The sequence below is a fragment of the Corapipo altera genome, unplaced genomic scaffold (genome assembly GCF_003945725.1).
Source record: "Corapipo altera isolate COAL_440 unplaced genomic scaffold, ASM394572v1 71, whole genome shotgun sequence".
NCBI lineage: Eukaryota > Metazoa > Chordata > Aves > Passeriformes > Pipridae > Corapipo > Corapipo altera.
The window spans coordinates 150,608-165,579 of NW_020884916.1; the positions used below are offsets into that span (position 1 = coordinate 150,608).

Genomic DNA, 14,972 nt, shown 5'->3' on the forward strand with positions numbered 1-14,972 from the left:
CGGCAGCACTGAGGCGGCAGCACTGAGGCGGCAGCACTGAGGCGGCACCGCTGCGCTCCGAGGGGCGGCTCTGCGGCCGCGCCTGCGCCCTCGGCTCTGCGGCCGCGCCTGCGCCCTCGGCTCCGCGCCATGGCCGTGCACTACTGCGGGCTGTGCCGCCGCACGGCCTTCACGGGCCGCCGGCACCGCTACAGCGCGGGGCACCGCCGTCGCCTGCGGGACGCGCTGGTCCGGCTGCAGGAGGCGGCGGCGGCGGCGCGGGCGGCAGCGGCCGATGTGGGCTCTGCCGTGCGGCCCTACGACCCGGCGGAGCACGATGGGCGCGTCTGGTGCCCGTGTTGCGGGCGCAGCGTGCGGCGGGACGGGCGGCGCGGGGGGCTGGCGCTGCCGCAGGCCGGGCTGCTGCGGCATCTGGCCGGGTGCGTGGGCAGGGACCGGGCAGGTTGGCGCTGCCGCAGGCCGGGCTGCTGCGGCACGGCCGGCGCTGACGGTGTCCCGGTTCGCGCAGGCCCGAGCACCGGCGGGAGACGGCGCGGTTCTGGAGGGAGAACCGGGCGGAGGCGGCGCTGCGGGAGCGGTGCCTGGTGCCGACCGAGGAGTACGAGCAGTTCGCGCGGGCGCTGGAGCGGGCGCTGGCCGAGCACCAGCGGCGGGAGGAGGAGCGGATCCGCCAGGTACCGCCTGCCGCCCTCGCAGCGGCCCCGGTCCGGCCCCCGCCGCCACCCGGCCCCGCCTCACCCGCGCTCTCCCCGCAGATGGCGGCCGACATCCGGGAGGCCGAGCGCCGGCAGCGGGAGACGGTGCAGGCCGCGCTCCAGGTCGGTGAGCTGTATCCTGCCCTGGCTGCGCCCCGGCGGGGACCGGGCATCGCACTGCGTGCCCTTACTGGAACCGGGTGCGCTCGGGATGGGCTGGGGGCAGCCGGGTGGGGGCTTTGCTCAGTACCAGAAGTACTGTTCTTTTTTACTGAATCGCACTCAGCTTCAAACAGAGGCAGAACGTTGTGCAGGACCTTCTGTCTGCAGCCCCCCCGCAGGACCTGAACGGTGAGCACTGCTTCCCTTAGCGGCGGCTGAGGTGTTCCTACTCAAAGCACCCGATGAGGCTCTGGCAGCTGCCAGAGTTGACACTGTTGTCACCAGGATCTTATAATCCTTGGCAAATTTTTGTCTACACTACAGTAAGCACTGGCCTCTATTCCAGGGACACCTCTCACGATGCAGAGCAGTCCAGCCTGAGTGAGACACAGACAGGACCTGACTTATCCTGGATGGAAGCAGGACAGGCTCTGACCTTCATTGGCCACCAGGTAAGGGTGACTGGCTAACAAGCGTGACTTCAGTTTAACTGCATGTGTCACAAAGCAGAACAAGGAGTGCAGTCCCTGTCACGGAAAAAACAGCTTTGTGGATTTGGGCAGGCAGCTAGTCCAGTTTCAGTTACCCACTCTTAACTTTCATTAAGTAAATGTTCACTAATATGCCCTGAAAAAAACAAATGCTCCTAAAAGAAATTAGAGAACAGCCTCCCTCTGGTCTTTCTGTAACAGAACGTGTTTCTGGAAGGGAAGGCACACAACACCCTTCTGTTCAAAGATACTCTTAAACATCAGATTCTCATTAGCATTTTATGTTTCTTTTAACAGGAAACAGAAGGAAAAGGAAATGTCCACACAGGTAATCGCACCTGCATCACAACTCACTGGGTTGCTACCTCTTGGCTTGCATATTTAACAGGGATAACTTAAAGCAGTTTTGAAGCAGTTGCAGCATAACCAGGAGGTGCTCACTCTCCTGGCAATATTTGACATACTAGAGGAGAAGAAGACACTTCTGTGTTATGAAAATTCTGTTAGTATGCTGCTGTGGGAAGTGTAAGATTTAGGGTGTGATCTGCTGTGGCCTTAACTGAGGAAATCAGCTCCTTTTTCTTTACAGCATCCAGACTTGTCCTTTACCACTTGCTTGGTAGGGTGAGCAGAGGGATGGGGGAAGAAGGGATGCTTTTCCCTATCTCAGTTTAGGATAACTTCAGTGGCTAAATAAGTGTTCCCTGTGACTTCTAGGAGCAAAACCTCCATGGCTAACAGAAGAAGAGGATGGAACCAAACAAGAGATTGGACCTTCCTATGAGGAATTTCTCAGACAAAGTGAGCAGCTTGCACACCTTTCAGTTAACCTTACAGTCACTTTACCAAACTAGAGAACTAAAAGCAATTTGACTGAAAAACTTTTGCTGAACAAAACATTTGGGGCTTTGAGCAACCTGGTCTAGAGAAAGGTGTCCCCATCCATGCCACATGATCATCCAGTTCCCTTCCAACCCAAACCACTCTACAATTCTATGATTTATTTTTTTTCAGAGGAGAAGCAGAAGCTGAAAAAGCTCCCGGCGGAACGAGTTGGTGCCAACTTTGACCATTCCTCTCAGACAAGCGACAGCTGGCTTCCTTCCTTCGGGCGGGTTTGGAACCACGGCAGGAGGTGGCAATCCAGGTGAGCTTCAGGGCAACACAGGTAGATGCCAAGTGGAGGGTTTGTGGTTTCTGTCCATGCAAGCTACTGCTGGAGCAGGCTCTGTGGTAGCAGCAAGCATAAGATGTCTTGTTGCTTGAGTTACGTCAGGCAAGTGTCAGTGCTCAGTCCAGGCAGTGTCACTCTTGCCCTGAAGCAGCAAAGGGGTGGCTTGCAAGGTGAAGCGTGGTCATGGCTATAGAGGCTGCACACATGAAGGCACCTGCCTCATTTTGCTTGGCTCACCTTTCAGACCCAGGTACTGTTCCACTGGCACCTTTTAATGTGCCAGAACTGTGTCAGCTACTTGGAGAGCCTGCTACTGCCCACTGACATAATAAAAATACTGAGTGAACTCCCATGCTAAAACACTGTGTACAGCACTGTCTTACTTGTTCGAGGCAGTGTTCATTCTCTCTCTTACTAAAGGCTGCTCCAATCTGACTTCTATGATCTCTTTCAGGCACCAGTTTAGAACTGAATCAGGGGAAAAGAAGAAAAGGTGATCAGATGAAAAACACCAAAGATGCAGCTCTGTTGTGGACAGCTGGATTGTAGGTAGCTGTGCTTGGTCCCCTGAAGGCAAGGTGACCTCAGTACTGTTACTGAGAGCTCCACTGTAAGGACATGCAGTGTCCATCTGGGCATCCACTTATGAAGTCTGAAGCTACACAAACACGTCCTGCCAGCAAGGACAGGCTACTGCAGATGCTGTGTCTTTATTATCAGAAAGCCTGTTTTATACAAGTGCTGCCAGTGGCCTACACTGACATGGAGCATGACATCCCATTAATGAATTTTTTGAGAAATAAAGTTTTTTTTAAAATGTCCCTGTGTTTGTAGACCAACTGAAACTCATTTCAAATGCAGGGTTCACTCTGCAGGCAACTAATGCCAGGTGCCAGATGTTTTCATTCCAATTTATATCGCTTTCCTTAATTCTAACATTCCTTGTTTCACGTAGTTTAATACAATTGGCTGCTGTAGGTGATGCAAAAGTTCCTTCCCTTTTTGCAGTATAAAATCACATTCACAGTACACTTTTAACTGTGTGTAAAGGCAAAAACTGGCTGGTAGAGGACAACAGCCATGACTGGTACCAGAATCCACTATTAATAATGCATCAATAATGAAACATACACATTCTTGGAAAAGAAAAATTATATCAGTAATTTTATTACGTGCATCTACATATGACCCCTTGTTGATAAGGTCACTGGAGAACCTGCAAAACAAGAAGTCCCAAATCAGAAAACCAGGTCAGAGCAGGGCAGCACAATGCAAACAGTCTGACAGCTTTGTTCCAGCAGGAACACTTGGCCATGGTGCCCTGCAATAGCAGGGAGGACACGTACCCACTGCCCTGCAGTTCACATTCCCTCATCCAATGGGCACAGGGACAAAATCACCAACTGCTCTTTAATTCTGGAGAACTGATGTTTCCAGTAACACCCCCCAGAATGTCACTCGGAATGCAAACAATATACTCTCGAGTGTCTGGAAGAACAGCCCCCCCAGCCACGCAAGAGCTGCCCCCTACACAGCACGTAGCCATCTGCTAGCTCTGACAGCACAACTCAGCTCCTCCTCAGCGCCCAGCCTCTCACCTCCCTATGCATCCTCCCCTGCGGCAGGCGCATCTCCACCTTTCGTGTTTCGGGTGTAGATCACTTGGGCGCGGTGCTTGGAAACCAGTTTGATCAAACCTACAACAAAGAAGGAAATTATGTGAGCATGCATATACTGACAGATGCCAAGGATATTGTGCTCCCTCCCAGAGAGGTAGTACAACGTGCAAGATGAAATACCAGAGCGTAGCGGCTTATACGAGGCTTTCATTCTGATCTGGCAGCAGTTATGTCACAGCCTGTCCTTCTGGGAGCGCTTTCTTAGTACAGCAATGCCACTGCATGCAGCAGAACTGCTGCTCCATACTTTGGAGCACTTCTGAAACACAAGCTAAGGCACTGGCTCCCCAAAACCATGTCAATTTGCACATGGAGCAGTTCAGATGCTGCAGGAAACCTGCTAAATGAGCAAGGAAAAGAAAATAGCCGAGTCTGCAGAAGCAGCTTTCTGTTTTTCCAGTCTTGAGTGCTCACCTTTGCTGAGCAGCTCCTGGAGGGCAGCCCGAGCCAAGGAGCCTCGAATCTTGAGCCTCTCTGAAACAACTGCAGGCGTGATGAGCTTGTAGTTGGGCACTTCTTTGCACAGTTTGTCGTAAGTGGCCTTGTCAAAGAGGACAAGGTTGTTCAACTTGTCTCTGACTTTCCCCTTAGACCACTTCTACTTGAAAAGAGAAAGAAAACAATGCCCCATAAGCCATCTTCTAAACAAGAACAAAAGATCGAGTTTAAGGATGCCCCAAGAACTGCACCATCAAATGTTTCCATATCATATTAAACTACTAATGAGATGCACAAAATGGCCTTTGTAAACGAGATGTTTTTTAAACGAAAATGTTGCAAATAATACCTACAGTATCTGAAAATAAAAGGACCACAGCCTTCTGCTACTCGGTTTTAACACCGTTATGTCCAACTTGTTGGCAGATGAAGAGACTGCTCCTCTAACAACACGATGCCCGTCCGGCCATCACCCGCGCTCGAGGCCCGGCCACGCCGCCCGCGGCCCCGCCCGCTCCCCGAGCCCTCGGCCCCGCCGGCTCCCACCTTCTTCTTGGCTTTGCCGCCGGATTTATTGACCGGGTCCTTGTCCTTCTTGGCGGACTTGCCCGCGTCCTTCTTCTTCTTGTCGTCTTTGGGCGGCTGCGAGGAGGGGAGAAGGGTGGGGTGTGAGCGGCGGGGCGCGGGGCCGCTCCCCGGGAAGCCCCGCACGGGTTCCCGCCCTGCTCAGGGAGCCGCCGGCGCCGCTCGAGGGGTCCCGGCCCGTCCCACCGCCCGCGCCCCGGCCCGGCCCTGCTCACCATGGTGCGGGCACGGCTGCTCCGCAAGATGTCGGCGAGAAAGGAAGGGCCCGGCGTGCGGCGTGGGCGGGCCCCGGGCGGGCCGCGCGTCACTGCCGGGGCGGGCGGTGCCACTGCCGGGGCAGGGCCATGGCGATCTTCAGCGTCTACGTGGTGAACAAGGCGGGCGGCCTTATCTACCAGCTGGACCACTACGCGCCCCGCGCCGACACCGAGAAGACGTTCAGCTTCCCGCTCGACCTCGTCCTGCGCCCGCACGACGAGCGCGTCATCGTCGCCTTCGGGCAGCGCGACGGCATCCGCGGTGCGGCGGGCGGGGAGGGCCGGCCAGGCGGGCTGAGTGAGTGAGTGAGCGAGTGAGTGACAGATTGACTGAGTGACTGACAGACTGACCGATGCCGCCGCGCTGTCCCCACAGTGGGTCACGCCGTACTCGCCATCAACGGCGCCGAGGTCAACGGGCGCTTCACGGCGGACGGGAAGGACGTGCTGGAGTTCCTGGGCAACCCCGCCAATTACCCCGTGTCCATCCGCTTCGGCCGCCACCGCCTCTCCTCCAACGAGAAGCTCATGCTGGCCTCCATGTTCCACTCGTGAGTCAGGATGGGCCGTGAGGGGACGAGGATGCCACGGGCAGGGGTGGTGAGGGGCGCTGAAGGTCCTGTGCCCACAGGCTGTTCGCCATCGGATCACAGCTGTCCCCCGAGGTTGGGAGCTCCGGGATCGAGATGCTCGAGACTGACACCTTCAAACTGCACTGCTTCCAGACGCTGACAGGTACAGCCCGGCCCCAGGCACCCAGCACCACTCTGCTGTGCCAGGGCTGTCACTGTGCTCGGCCTTCCTTATGTTCCTGGCATTATGGTTCTAGGGATCAAATTCATGGTTCTTGCTGACCCGAGACAGACAGGGATAGATGCTCTTCTCCGCAAAATCTATGAGATTTACTCCGACTTCGCTTTGAAGAATCCTTTCTACTCCCTGGAGATGCCAATCAGGTAAGGAAAAGCCCACTTTTAGTAACCCGGCTGCAACCCCTCATTACTTTCTGCCTGGGCAGTAACAAATGCAGACAGCCCTTAAGTGAAGTAGCAAAGCAGACCCAAAGGCTGAGGGAAGGTGAAGCCGCAGCACACTGCTGCAGGGACAGGACGCTGACCTGAGCTCTTTCCAGCGCTGTTCTGCTGGGGAAGTGGGAGGTACACTTCCTTGGCACTCACCCTGCTGTCCTAACTTAACACTCAGGCCTATACAAAGAGCTTTAATCTTAATTAAGGACCAAGCCAAAGCTAAGCGACAGTGAGTTGTGTCACAGCTTCCCAGATCTCTCCTTGAAGGATGCAGAGCCAAAGGATGTGGAGATCCTATCTTTCTTAGCTTGGTCCATAGGTAACGTCATCCCTTTTGCTTTTCTGACTGTTTCAGGTGTGAGTTGTTTGATCAGAACTTGAAACTTGCTCTGGAGGTGGCAGAGAAAGCTGGACCTTTCGGACCTGGATCATAGAGAAGGCCTTGCCTGTTGCTCAGACTCCTTACTCTTGAAGAGCGGGGCCTCTCTCTTCCCCGGCTGGCCTCTCACAGAGCTCTCCCCTCCACAGCAGAGACTGCACATCCCCAAAACATGCTTCATTATCTCCCAGGATACCATTTTATCACCTTTGTTGTGAAACTTACCTTAAACAGATTTCTTAGCACTGTTTACATTGGGCCACAGGGGCTTATTCTGCTGTTGCAGCTCCACTGCACTCGGGTGAAGGAGGATGCTGGTCCATGGCCTTACCAAACTCAGTGGTTTTCTTTCCTGTCATAATTGTACATATGTATTTTTCCTGTATAGCTCTAACTTATGATCTTGCAGAGAGTTTCTATACAGAAGTAATAAGTGTTCATTAAAGAGGTGAATGGCTGTTTGCTTTCTGTTGGTGGGTACATTTGTGCCAGTGGCACCTCAAGAGGATAAATGAGTTTTGGTGGTTTTTCTTGTGTCATTCTCCTTAAGAAAACCGGGGCCCTTGTGACACTGCTCCATTTTTATTTCACAGATAGAAGATCATATAATTAAGTACAAAATTTAATTTACTTCCATTGTTTTAATTAAGGCTGACTAACTACTCTTGCAACCAAGCTGTTCAGCAAACTACCTGCATGCAGGTTCTTCACAAGTTGAACTTGCCTCTTTCAGGACCCTAAAGCAGTAAATCCTTTTGGGGAAAAACAAGAATACACAACAAAATCTCAGTTAAAAACCTGAGTGTACTTATTGCAGAGTGCTGGGTCTGACTGCTCAAGGCTGTCCACAGTGGCTCTGCTACGATTGACTTGGAGGCAACGTAAGCCACCACCTGCTGCCACGAGAGATGCAGCTCTTGACCAAAACCACCCTAGACTACACACCTTGTACTGAAAAAAAAAAGCCAATGCTACAAATAGAGGTTATCACAAAACCCAGCTGCAGAAATTGTGGGTTGGTGGTGGCTACTGTCGCAATTCCTGCAGCTGGGGCAGTTTTCCTGCCTGATTTGCAGAGCACTCGCTATGAGCCAACTTGGCAGCAGCTGCCTCCCCTGCAAATCATTAACATTGAACACAAATATCACACCGGGCAGGAGCAGTTCACTAGAAGGAGCTTCTTTAAATGCCACAAATTCCCTGGAAACGTGCCTGTTCCTAAGTGCTGTGGAGAGCCCTGCCACAACACATCCCACCATTTGCTTCTCCACAGCAACGCTTGCTCCTAACAACAACTCCCCGGTACAGCTAAAGCCTCACTGCTGTCAGAGCAGCCGTGAGGCTGGACTGCAGTCATCACAATTCCCTGCTCTGCCACTGTCCTGGGGCCGAGTGCACATGGAGCTCACGCCAAGTGACCCGGGACAGCTGCGCTTACGGCAGCTGGACCGGGTGGACACAGGTGGCAAAGGCTCAGTTCAGGGGCCCCTGAGCAGCGAAGCTGAACTGAATAATGTCTCAGTTCATGGCTGAGACAAACAGTAATGACAAAACTAAAGGTAAGTGCACCTGAAGCCGGTCATTTCAGACCATTTGTAGTGGGGAAGCTCAGGCTGCTGAGCCTGCTCACTTCATCAGCAGTGCTGTGAGAAAGAGGTACAGTAAAATCATTGCAAATGTAAACTAGGTGAATTATCACATCTTGAGGGAAAAAGTGATCAGTAGCAGGAACCTTGTGCCCTCAGGCACCTGACTGGTTGAGAAGCTGAGACATTTTTATCTAGGTTGCAGCAATAGGTAAACTCACTCCTAGGCTAGTTAAACAAAAAATGAGCATCGTTCACGTCAGCGTGGGAGCATCCTTTTCACCGAGCCGCTTATCCTCAGTCAGCCTTCTTGGGAATCCGGCCCATCTTGGTGCGGATGTTCCGCAGGAAGAAGAAAGCCACTGTGCTACAAATACAGGTGATTTCGGCTACCCAGAAGGCTGTGGCCCAGCTGTAGTGCTTAGCAATTGTACTGAATGGCAATCCAGCCAGGAAACCCCCAACTGCAAGGAAAAACAAACAGAAAGCTAGCAATGCTCGTGTGCACCAATTTTATCTGCCAATACTTGCTTTTGCATGTACAAACATTCCTAAGGCCTGGTTTGAACTTAAAGCCCAATGCAAAACCTGTTGGGCACAGCAGGAAGCATCCCTGGGGCTCCCAGCTCCATTATCTCTGCACCTTAGGTGACCTCCCATGATCAGTAACTTGGCAACCAGGGGCTAGACTATGCATCACCAAGAACGTGCAAGGGTTTTGTTTGTTTCTTGGGGAAATGGGTGTAACTCACCGTTGGCCATGAGGGCCACTATGGCATGGGAGGTGCCGCACAGGTTGGCAGGGGCACTTTCGTTGGCTATGACCCCAAACAGGGCAATCGGCCCATATGAGGAGAACCCAAACACGGCTCCCAGAGTCAGGATCCACAGCTGTCAAAATAAGTTTAGATAAGAAACAGGATCTGTGCACCTCACCACTGTCAGCCAGCAGCTGCTGACAGTTCTCAGATCCCACACACGGTACCAGGGAGTTCTGACATGTTTGGACTGACACCAGCTCCCTGACCTGCAGCCAAGAGAGCTCAAGCCTGTACAGACCCCATATATATGCAAGCCCAGCTGCATCTCCACCACTCCGTCTGCGGCCAGTGCAAGCTCTCCTCCCTCCCAGAGCTCTGCCCCCCACACCGTGTAACACATCCTGTGCTGATTTGCAAGAAGGAAACAGAATATCAAAGAGAGACAGGCAACGAGCCTGTGAAAGCATAGGAGAGAGCTGTGAATCAGGTTGCTTTCATAAATAATCCTGGAGACACCAACTGACAGCTTTTCTCAATTTAGATGCATGCTACTAATCAGAGCATCTTTACTTGTGAGACACCTCTCTCTGATAACCTCTATGCTACTAAACTGAGAACCAAAAAAGCCAAAAACAACCCAACACTCTGAACTTCAGTGTTAGCTTATGCTCTAAGAAACCTACCTGGCCCAAAATTATCAGTCTCTTGTTTGCACAACAAAGGATAAGTAACACCCCTACATTACAGTATGCTTTTTGAACTGTAAAAACCATTTCAAAAATCCCAGAAGGAAGTAAGTGCCATCTTATCTTCCAGATATAAAACAGAAATGACAAATTAGGAAAACACTTGCCAGAAACTAAGCAGGAATACATCTGCCAGAGCAGAATCATTCTTCCTGATCTCACCCACAAGACCCCTTAATTGGCTATATTTTACCTAACAAACAGAAGTCCTCAGAATCTTCTTTATAAGAACTTTAAAAATTTATATTTAGACTTTTAAAGTCAGTGTAAACAAATTATTTTAAGAAAAGGTTTCTTTTACCAAACTTACAGTAATCTCTTCTCAGGGCCCTGGTTCTAAGTTCTGAGGTGCTAACCAACCTCCCAGGATAGGAGTAAGGCAGACCAGGGAAAGAAGAAACAGGTAGAGGGAGAAAAAATGCAAGCAGAAACCTCATGTTCTTTTAGGCCTGTAAGATCAGCTAGAGGCTGCAAGGCTACAGTCCAGAAGTGGGTTTCCTGAAGAAGAAATAAAAAAGGAAAGGAGAAAAGAAGTTTAATTTATTTAGCAATCATGAGAGCAGATGCAAAAACAGCTGATAAGGCAGGCTGCCCACGCCAAGCAGGAGCAGCCCAAGCCAGGTTAAGTCAGTGCTTCTCTGTAGCACAAAGAAACCCTTGGGAAGGGTGAAGAAAACAGTCATGCTCCCTGTCATCAAACCTCCCCGTTCAAGGGCTATCCCTACAACTGATGGCCAGCTGGTGCACGTGGATTACCTTGGCAGAGTTGCCTGTGACTGTGACCCGAAAGAGAAACATGGACACACACATCCCAGCCATCATGGAAAGCAGCAGTGCATGCCGAGGATTCCCGTAGCTTGACAGACCCACCTGTAACACAGGAAGGAAAGCTGAGAGTGAGAAATTGGAGGGACCTCCTTCCTTTTATACTTGTAGTGACTAACACCATCCATACAGTCCAGTCAGAAACACAGATGGCACATCAGCAGCACGTCATGCACACGGCAGAACTGGGTATGGGCCTGTTTCTCAGTCGTACCCACAGGGATGCCACCCTGCCTGAGCCCCTTAGTGAAGCAGCTCAGATTGATGCTGTGTTACCTGCCCAGTACACCTGAAGGTGCACATTACTTACTCTTGCTACTGCTCTGTCAGAAAGGTATCCAGCAGCAATGCTTCCCACCAGGCCCCCAATCTCCAAGGCACTCATGTAGGAGCTGCCTAGAATGTACGTGAAGTAAAGAACAGCCCATCAGGTTTGGTATAAACAGCAAAGCTGCTGTGGACATCAGACCAGCCCCTGTTGTCAGCTCACAGTGAGCTCGAGCAGCTCTGTTGGACACGACCCTCTGGCTCATCCTTGTTCAGGAATGTCTGTCTGCCATCCAGGACGGTCCTGGCACAGGGGCCTTTGTGCACACAGTAACTACATCACTGAGTTATTTAAACACCTGCATGTATCTAAGCAGACAACTAGAAGGTAGGCCTCCCAGACAGCAGCAAAATGCAGCTTTGCATCTTACCCACAAGCATGGACTGTCCCCTCTCCTGGATCAGGAAGAGCTGTCCCCAGTCAGTACAGCACGTTTTGACTCCAAAAACGACCAGGTAGCCTGTCGAGAGCACCCAGAGGTACGGCGAGAGCAGCAGCTCTGTCAAGGTGCTGTTGTCACTGGAGGAACCTGCAGGAAGGTCAGGAGGAGCATTACCACAGCTCGAGCACAGCTGCTGAACCACACAGACAGATCTGCAGACAGGATCCATGCATGAGAACATCCCCACTCAGGGAGATATTCACAGCTGCTGCTTTACCTCCCCTTGTTCTGGTGATTTCAGAATCTTTTCTGTCATTTTATGCCACATTCATTAAAGATTTGAAAAGAATAATCAAAACACAACTCCCAGGAATTTTCTGCATTGTGGCTGCCAATAAACCCCTTATGAAGGTTGTTAGAAAATTTACCAGCTTCTCCAGATTCTCTGGGAGAGTTTTTAAGCTGTGCCTGTGAAAGCCACTGCACAGACCCAAAAAAAAGATGCTGACTTTCAGGTGCAACCTTGATTTTTGCATCAGTCTTCCAAAACACCAACAAACCTGTTCTCTCCAGAGAACACTCCAGGGAAGCAATATTCTTTTCTTATGCAAAAGGGTCAAGTCTGGCAGCACAGGCATCATGGGGCAGTGTGGCACATAAGCTGAGTTTCCACTGGCCTTTAAAATACAACAGCAATCTTGTGTTGCAATTCCCCTCTACCTGTTCTGCTTTCAGAGAACCACCACACTCAGTGATCTGAGCAAACATTTACTAACTAGATGTCCTAGGTTAGGACAGAAACACTGAGCAGAGTCCACTGTGAGCCAGGGGTCAAGAGAACCCATGGCAGAGTGAGGGGAGAATCACCTGCCCCCTGCCAATGCAGACAAGCAGAAGGTCAGGTTTAAGGAAGCATTCCCTGCTGCTGTGTTTTCCTCTCTCCAGCACTCCACTAAGACTGCGCTCACAATCTGAGTGCACGAGGCCCCAAGAAAACCAGGGCACTGACAGCAGGAAGACACGACTCACAGGGGGAGAGCCAGCCATGAGCTTCTCAGTGACACACAGCTGGCTGCTGGCAGGCTGAGGAGCAGGGCTAAGAGAGATCAGGCTCTTTGCCTGCTCTGCGACAGCCTCAGGAGCCCTCACACCATTCCCTTCTCACAGGATCACACTGGCCCTTGGTTTAAACAATTTGTAACTTCAACACAGCAGCTCAACAGTTACGAGAATAAAACTGCCAAAAATCAACCCCTTAACGCGTGACTGCCAAGCTGTGATTTCAGGAACTGGGAAGGATGGGGGTCTCTGTACACCGAGAGCCACACACCTGTGCCAGAACAGACAGAAGACACCGCACCTTTTCCCATGGCTGCCCGTCACATGTGAAGTCACATGCTCACCTTTCTTCCCCTTCTTGGCTCCTTGTTCAATGTTGGGCAGCCCAACATCCGACGGCTCGTTTTTAATCAGGGCAAGGCAAACAAAAGAGACAACCACGCAGGTGAAGCCAGAGGAGGACAAAGTCATGCGCCAATTGTAGTTCATAGACACGAGAGCAGCGACAATGGGGCCTAAGCCTCCAGCCAAGTTCATGCTTGCAGACAGGATTGCCCACCAAGTCCCAAACTGGGAAGGCTCAAACCACTGTGCAACAAGAAGAAAAACAGCGTGAGGTGTCAGAGAGTGACAGCACACCTGAAAATCCTCCCTTGAGGCCCATGCTTTGGGGTTGGAGCAATTCAGACAGTGATCTACAAAAGCAGGTAGAGGGAGCACCCACACTTCACTACTTTAGTCATGCAGGGAACTCCAAACATTACTCAAGTGTCAGCATAAGAGCCTGACAGGTGCTCACACTGTGAGCCAGCTCAGAGTCACTTCCATTTACAGATCATGAAACTGAGACGTGGGCCAGGAGAGGTAAATTTAAGAGCACGTGGTTCTGCGAACTCACTTTGCTAGGAACTGTGTAGTCCTGGAGAGGTCTGCTGGCTGCAGACCATGGATGGATATACAGAGAGTCACGGGGTAACTTTAGGACTCGCTGTTGCATTAAGTATCAGGCATAATGGGTTCTGTGTTGCAACAAGTACTAGGAGCCAGAACCACCTGGGTCGTTCTTGTCAGCAGGAAAATGTCTGAGAGCTACATTCGTGAATGTCTTCAGGAAACACCATGGCTGATGTTTCTGTTATTAGGGACCTTCTTTTCCGTGCATGCAACCATCCTGAACAGCCCTTTTCTCATCCCTTAGGTGAGGCTGGGTGCCTGGCAGAAGGGCAAGGCAATTGTTCATCTCTGCCCCACCCCATTCCACAATTATGTGCAGTAAATGCATTCCTGGATTTTATATCTTCCACGAGGGATCAGCACAAGGCTAACCAACCTCCTTTCCTATCAGTTCCCTTAAGCCTGTCACAAAGCCCAAGTATGTAGAGCTTAGAGAGTCACCTCACACTGTTCCTCCATGTTACCTGGTTTTATACCTGAACAGCCTGTGGTTTGGAATTCCTGAGTTGCCCAAGTGTGCAAATGGAACTCTGCTCACTGCCCCCTCCTCTGCAGTCAACCACCGCAGCAGCAGATGAGCAGTCCTCTGTGTCCACGCTTAAAATATTTAATTCCAACAAAGTCCATTTCTACAGGGCAGAACTCTGGTACCAGGGGATGTTACTCACCAAACAGAATCAGACTCGAGGCACATATGGGCAGGGGCTACAGACCGAATCTCTGCTATAATAAGCAGATCCCTGTGCACAGAAACTTGTTCCACAGGCAGCAGAAAAAGTACAGATAGTACTTCTGACCTCCTTGGCTAGAAGGGAGCAGGAAGAGGTGCAAGTTCCTCTGGATTCAGAGCAAGCATGGCCTGCACAACCCTGCTGCCAGGACAGGTCAGGAGAGCGGTGACAAGTTTCCCCCCCCTTTCCCCACACTCACCTTCCTCAGGATCTTCCCGCAGGGTGGCCAGCCCAGCCCCTGGGCCAGGCCGTTGAGGAACCAGAGCCCGGCGAAGGCCGTGACGGTGGAACTCCAGGAGAAGACCACGTTGACCAAGCCCACCATGAGGAGGCCGGAGGAGAAGAGCCAGCGGGCGCTCATCTGGTCAGAGAGGACGCCGCTGATGAACTTGCTGATGGCGTAGGCTGCGGACTGGCTGCTGGTGATGAGACCTGCGGCGGGCAGAGCCCGGGGGGCGCCTCAGCCCGCGGCACGGCCACCCGGGGCCGGCGGGGCGGCGGGGGCCGGGACCGGCACTCACCCAGATCGTCCTTCCCCAGCGGCACCTCGGCCATGACAGCGGGCATGACGAACGAGAAGGTTTTGCGGTTGAAGTAGTACAGCGTGTAGCCCACGAACATGGCCGCGAAGATCACGGCCCGGTACCGCCCGTACCCGCCGGCCGCCATCGCGCCGCGCTCCCCGCGGGCACGGACCGAGCGCGGACCTTGG

At 52.1% G+C, this 14,972-nt stretch overlaps 4 protein-coding genes across 5 annotated transcripts; 2 read left to right on the forward strand and 2 right to left on the reverse strand.

The window, feature by feature from the left end:
• Nucleotides 1-129: 129 nt before the first annotated feature.
• On the forward strand, nucleotides 130-3,343 carry CCDC84 (coiled-coil domain containing 84). Its single transcript, XM_027655477.1, has 10 exons — nucleotides 130-419; nucleotides 509-674; nucleotides 756-818; nucleotides 982-1,046; nucleotides 1,204-1,309; nucleotides 1,646-1,676; nucleotides 2,066-2,149; nucleotides 2,363-2,495; nucleotides 2,977-3,117; nucleotides 3,189-3,343. Exons 1-9 carry the CDS (start codon nucleotides 130-132, stop codon nucleotides 3,017-3,019), a joined length of 981 nt encoding a protein of 326 aa, XP_027511278.1. The 3' UTR covers nucleotides 3,020-3,117; nucleotides 3,189-3,343.
• A 316-nt stretch (nucleotides 3,344-3,659) lies between these two features.
• On the reverse strand, nucleotides 3,660-5,546 carry RPS25 (ribosomal protein S25). The gene is made up of 5 exons (XM_027655479.1): nucleotides 5,440-5,546; nucleotides 5,186-5,281; nucleotides 4,616-4,799; nucleotides 4,121-4,219; nucleotides 3,660-3,738 (listed from the first exon to the last, which is right to left on the reverse strand). Exons 1-4 carry the CDS (start codon nucleotides 5,440-5,442, stop codon nucleotides 4,125-4,127), a joined length of 378 nt encoding a protein of 125 aa, XP_027511280.1. The 5' UTR covers nucleotides 5,443-5,546; the 3' UTR covers nucleotides 3,660-3,738; nucleotides 4,121-4,124.
• On the forward strand, nucleotides 5,538-7,345 carry TRAPPC4 (trafficking protein particle complex 4). The gene is made up of 5 exons (XM_027655478.1): nucleotides 5,538-5,743; nucleotides 5,858-6,032; nucleotides 6,113-6,216; nucleotides 6,311-6,437; nucleotides 6,865-7,345. The coding sequence occupies exons 1-5, from the start codon at nucleotides 5,569-5,571 to the stop codon at nucleotides 6,941-6,943; spliced, it is 660 nt and encodes a 219-aa protein (XP_027511279.1). The 5' UTR covers nucleotides 5,538-5,568; the 3' UTR covers nucleotides 6,944-7,345.
• Nucleotides 7,346-7,454: 109 nt separating this feature from the next.
• Nucleotides 7,455-14,972, reverse strand: SLC37A4 (solute carrier family 37 member 4). 2 transcript variants are annotated; one of them, XM_027655474.1, is made up of 9 exons: nucleotides 14,782-14,972; nucleotides 14,460-14,692; nucleotides 12,920-13,163; nucleotides 11,505-11,663; nucleotides 11,117-11,202; nucleotides 10,738-10,851; nucleotides 10,414-10,479; nucleotides 9,227-9,365; nucleotides 7,455-8,938 (listed from the first exon to the last, which is right to left on the reverse strand). In XM_027655474.1, the coding sequence occupies exons 1-9, from the start codon at nucleotides 14,927-14,929 to the stop codon at nucleotides 8,772-8,774; spliced, it is 1,356 nt and encodes a 451-aa protein (XP_027511275.1). In that variant the 5' UTR covers nucleotides 14,930-14,972; the 3' UTR covers nucleotides 7,455-8,771. The 2 variants fall into 2 exon arrangements, with proteins under 2 accessions (XP_027511275.1, XP_027511276.1); XM_027655475.1 differs by lacking the exon at nucleotides 10,414-10,479.

What these genes read in the sequence shown, in the direction of transcription:
- TRAPPC4 (XM_027655478.1), top strand. Translation starts at nt 5,569, where the DNA reads ATGGCGATCTTCAGCGTCTACGTGGTGAACAAGGCGGGCGGCCTTATC. An exon ending in GCAGCGCGACGGCATCCGCG is followed by an intron (nt 5,744 to 5,857) that starts GTGCGGCGGGCG and finishes CTGTCCCCACAG; the next exon opens with TGGGTCACGCCGTACTCGCC. An exon ending in TCCCTGGAGATGCCAATCAG is followed by an intron (nt 6,438 to 6,864) that starts GTAAGGAAAAGC and finishes TGACTGTTTCAG; the next exon opens with GTGTGAGTTGTTTGATCAGA.
- RPS25 (XM_027655479.1), bottom strand. An exon ending in GCGGCAAAGCCAAGAAGAAG is followed by an intron (nt 4,800 to 5,185) that starts GTGGGAGCCGGC and finishes CTTTTCAAGTAG; the next exon opens with AAGTGGTCTAAGGGGAAAGT. An exon ending in CCAGGAGCTGCTCAGCAAAG is followed by an intron (nt 4,220 to 4,615) that starts GTGAGCACTCAA and finishes TCTTTGTTGTAG; the next exon opens with GTTTGATCAAACTGGTTTCC.
- SLC37A4 (XM_027655474.1), bottom strand. Translation starts at nt 14,929, where the DNA reads ATGGCGGCCGGCGGGTACGGGCGGTACCGGGCCGTGATCTTCGCGGCC. An exon ending in CTGACAGAGCAGTAGCAAGA is followed by an intron (nt 10,852 to 11,116) that starts GTAAGTAATGTG and finishes CCTGTGTTACAG; the next exon opens with GTGGGTCTGTCAAGCTACGG. An exon ending in CAGGCCTAAAAGAACATGAG is followed by an intron (nt 9,366 to 10,413) that starts GTTTCTGCTTGC and finishes TTATTTTGACAG; the next exon opens with CTGTGGATCCTGACTCTGGG.
- CCDC84 (XM_027655477.1), top strand. Translation starts at nt 130, where the DNA reads ATGGCCGTGCACTACTGCGGGCTGTGCCGCCGCACGGCCTTCACGGGC. An exon ending in TGACCTTCATTGGCCACCAG is followed by an intron (nt 1,310 to 1,645) that starts GTAAGGGTGACT and finishes TTCTTTTAACAG; the next exon opens with GAAACAGAAGGAAAAGGAAA. An exon ending in TGAGGAATTTCTCAGACAAA is followed by an intron (nt 2,150 to 2,362) that starts GTGAGCAGCTTG and finishes ATTTTTTTTCAG; the next exon opens with AGGAGAAGCAGAAGCTGAAA.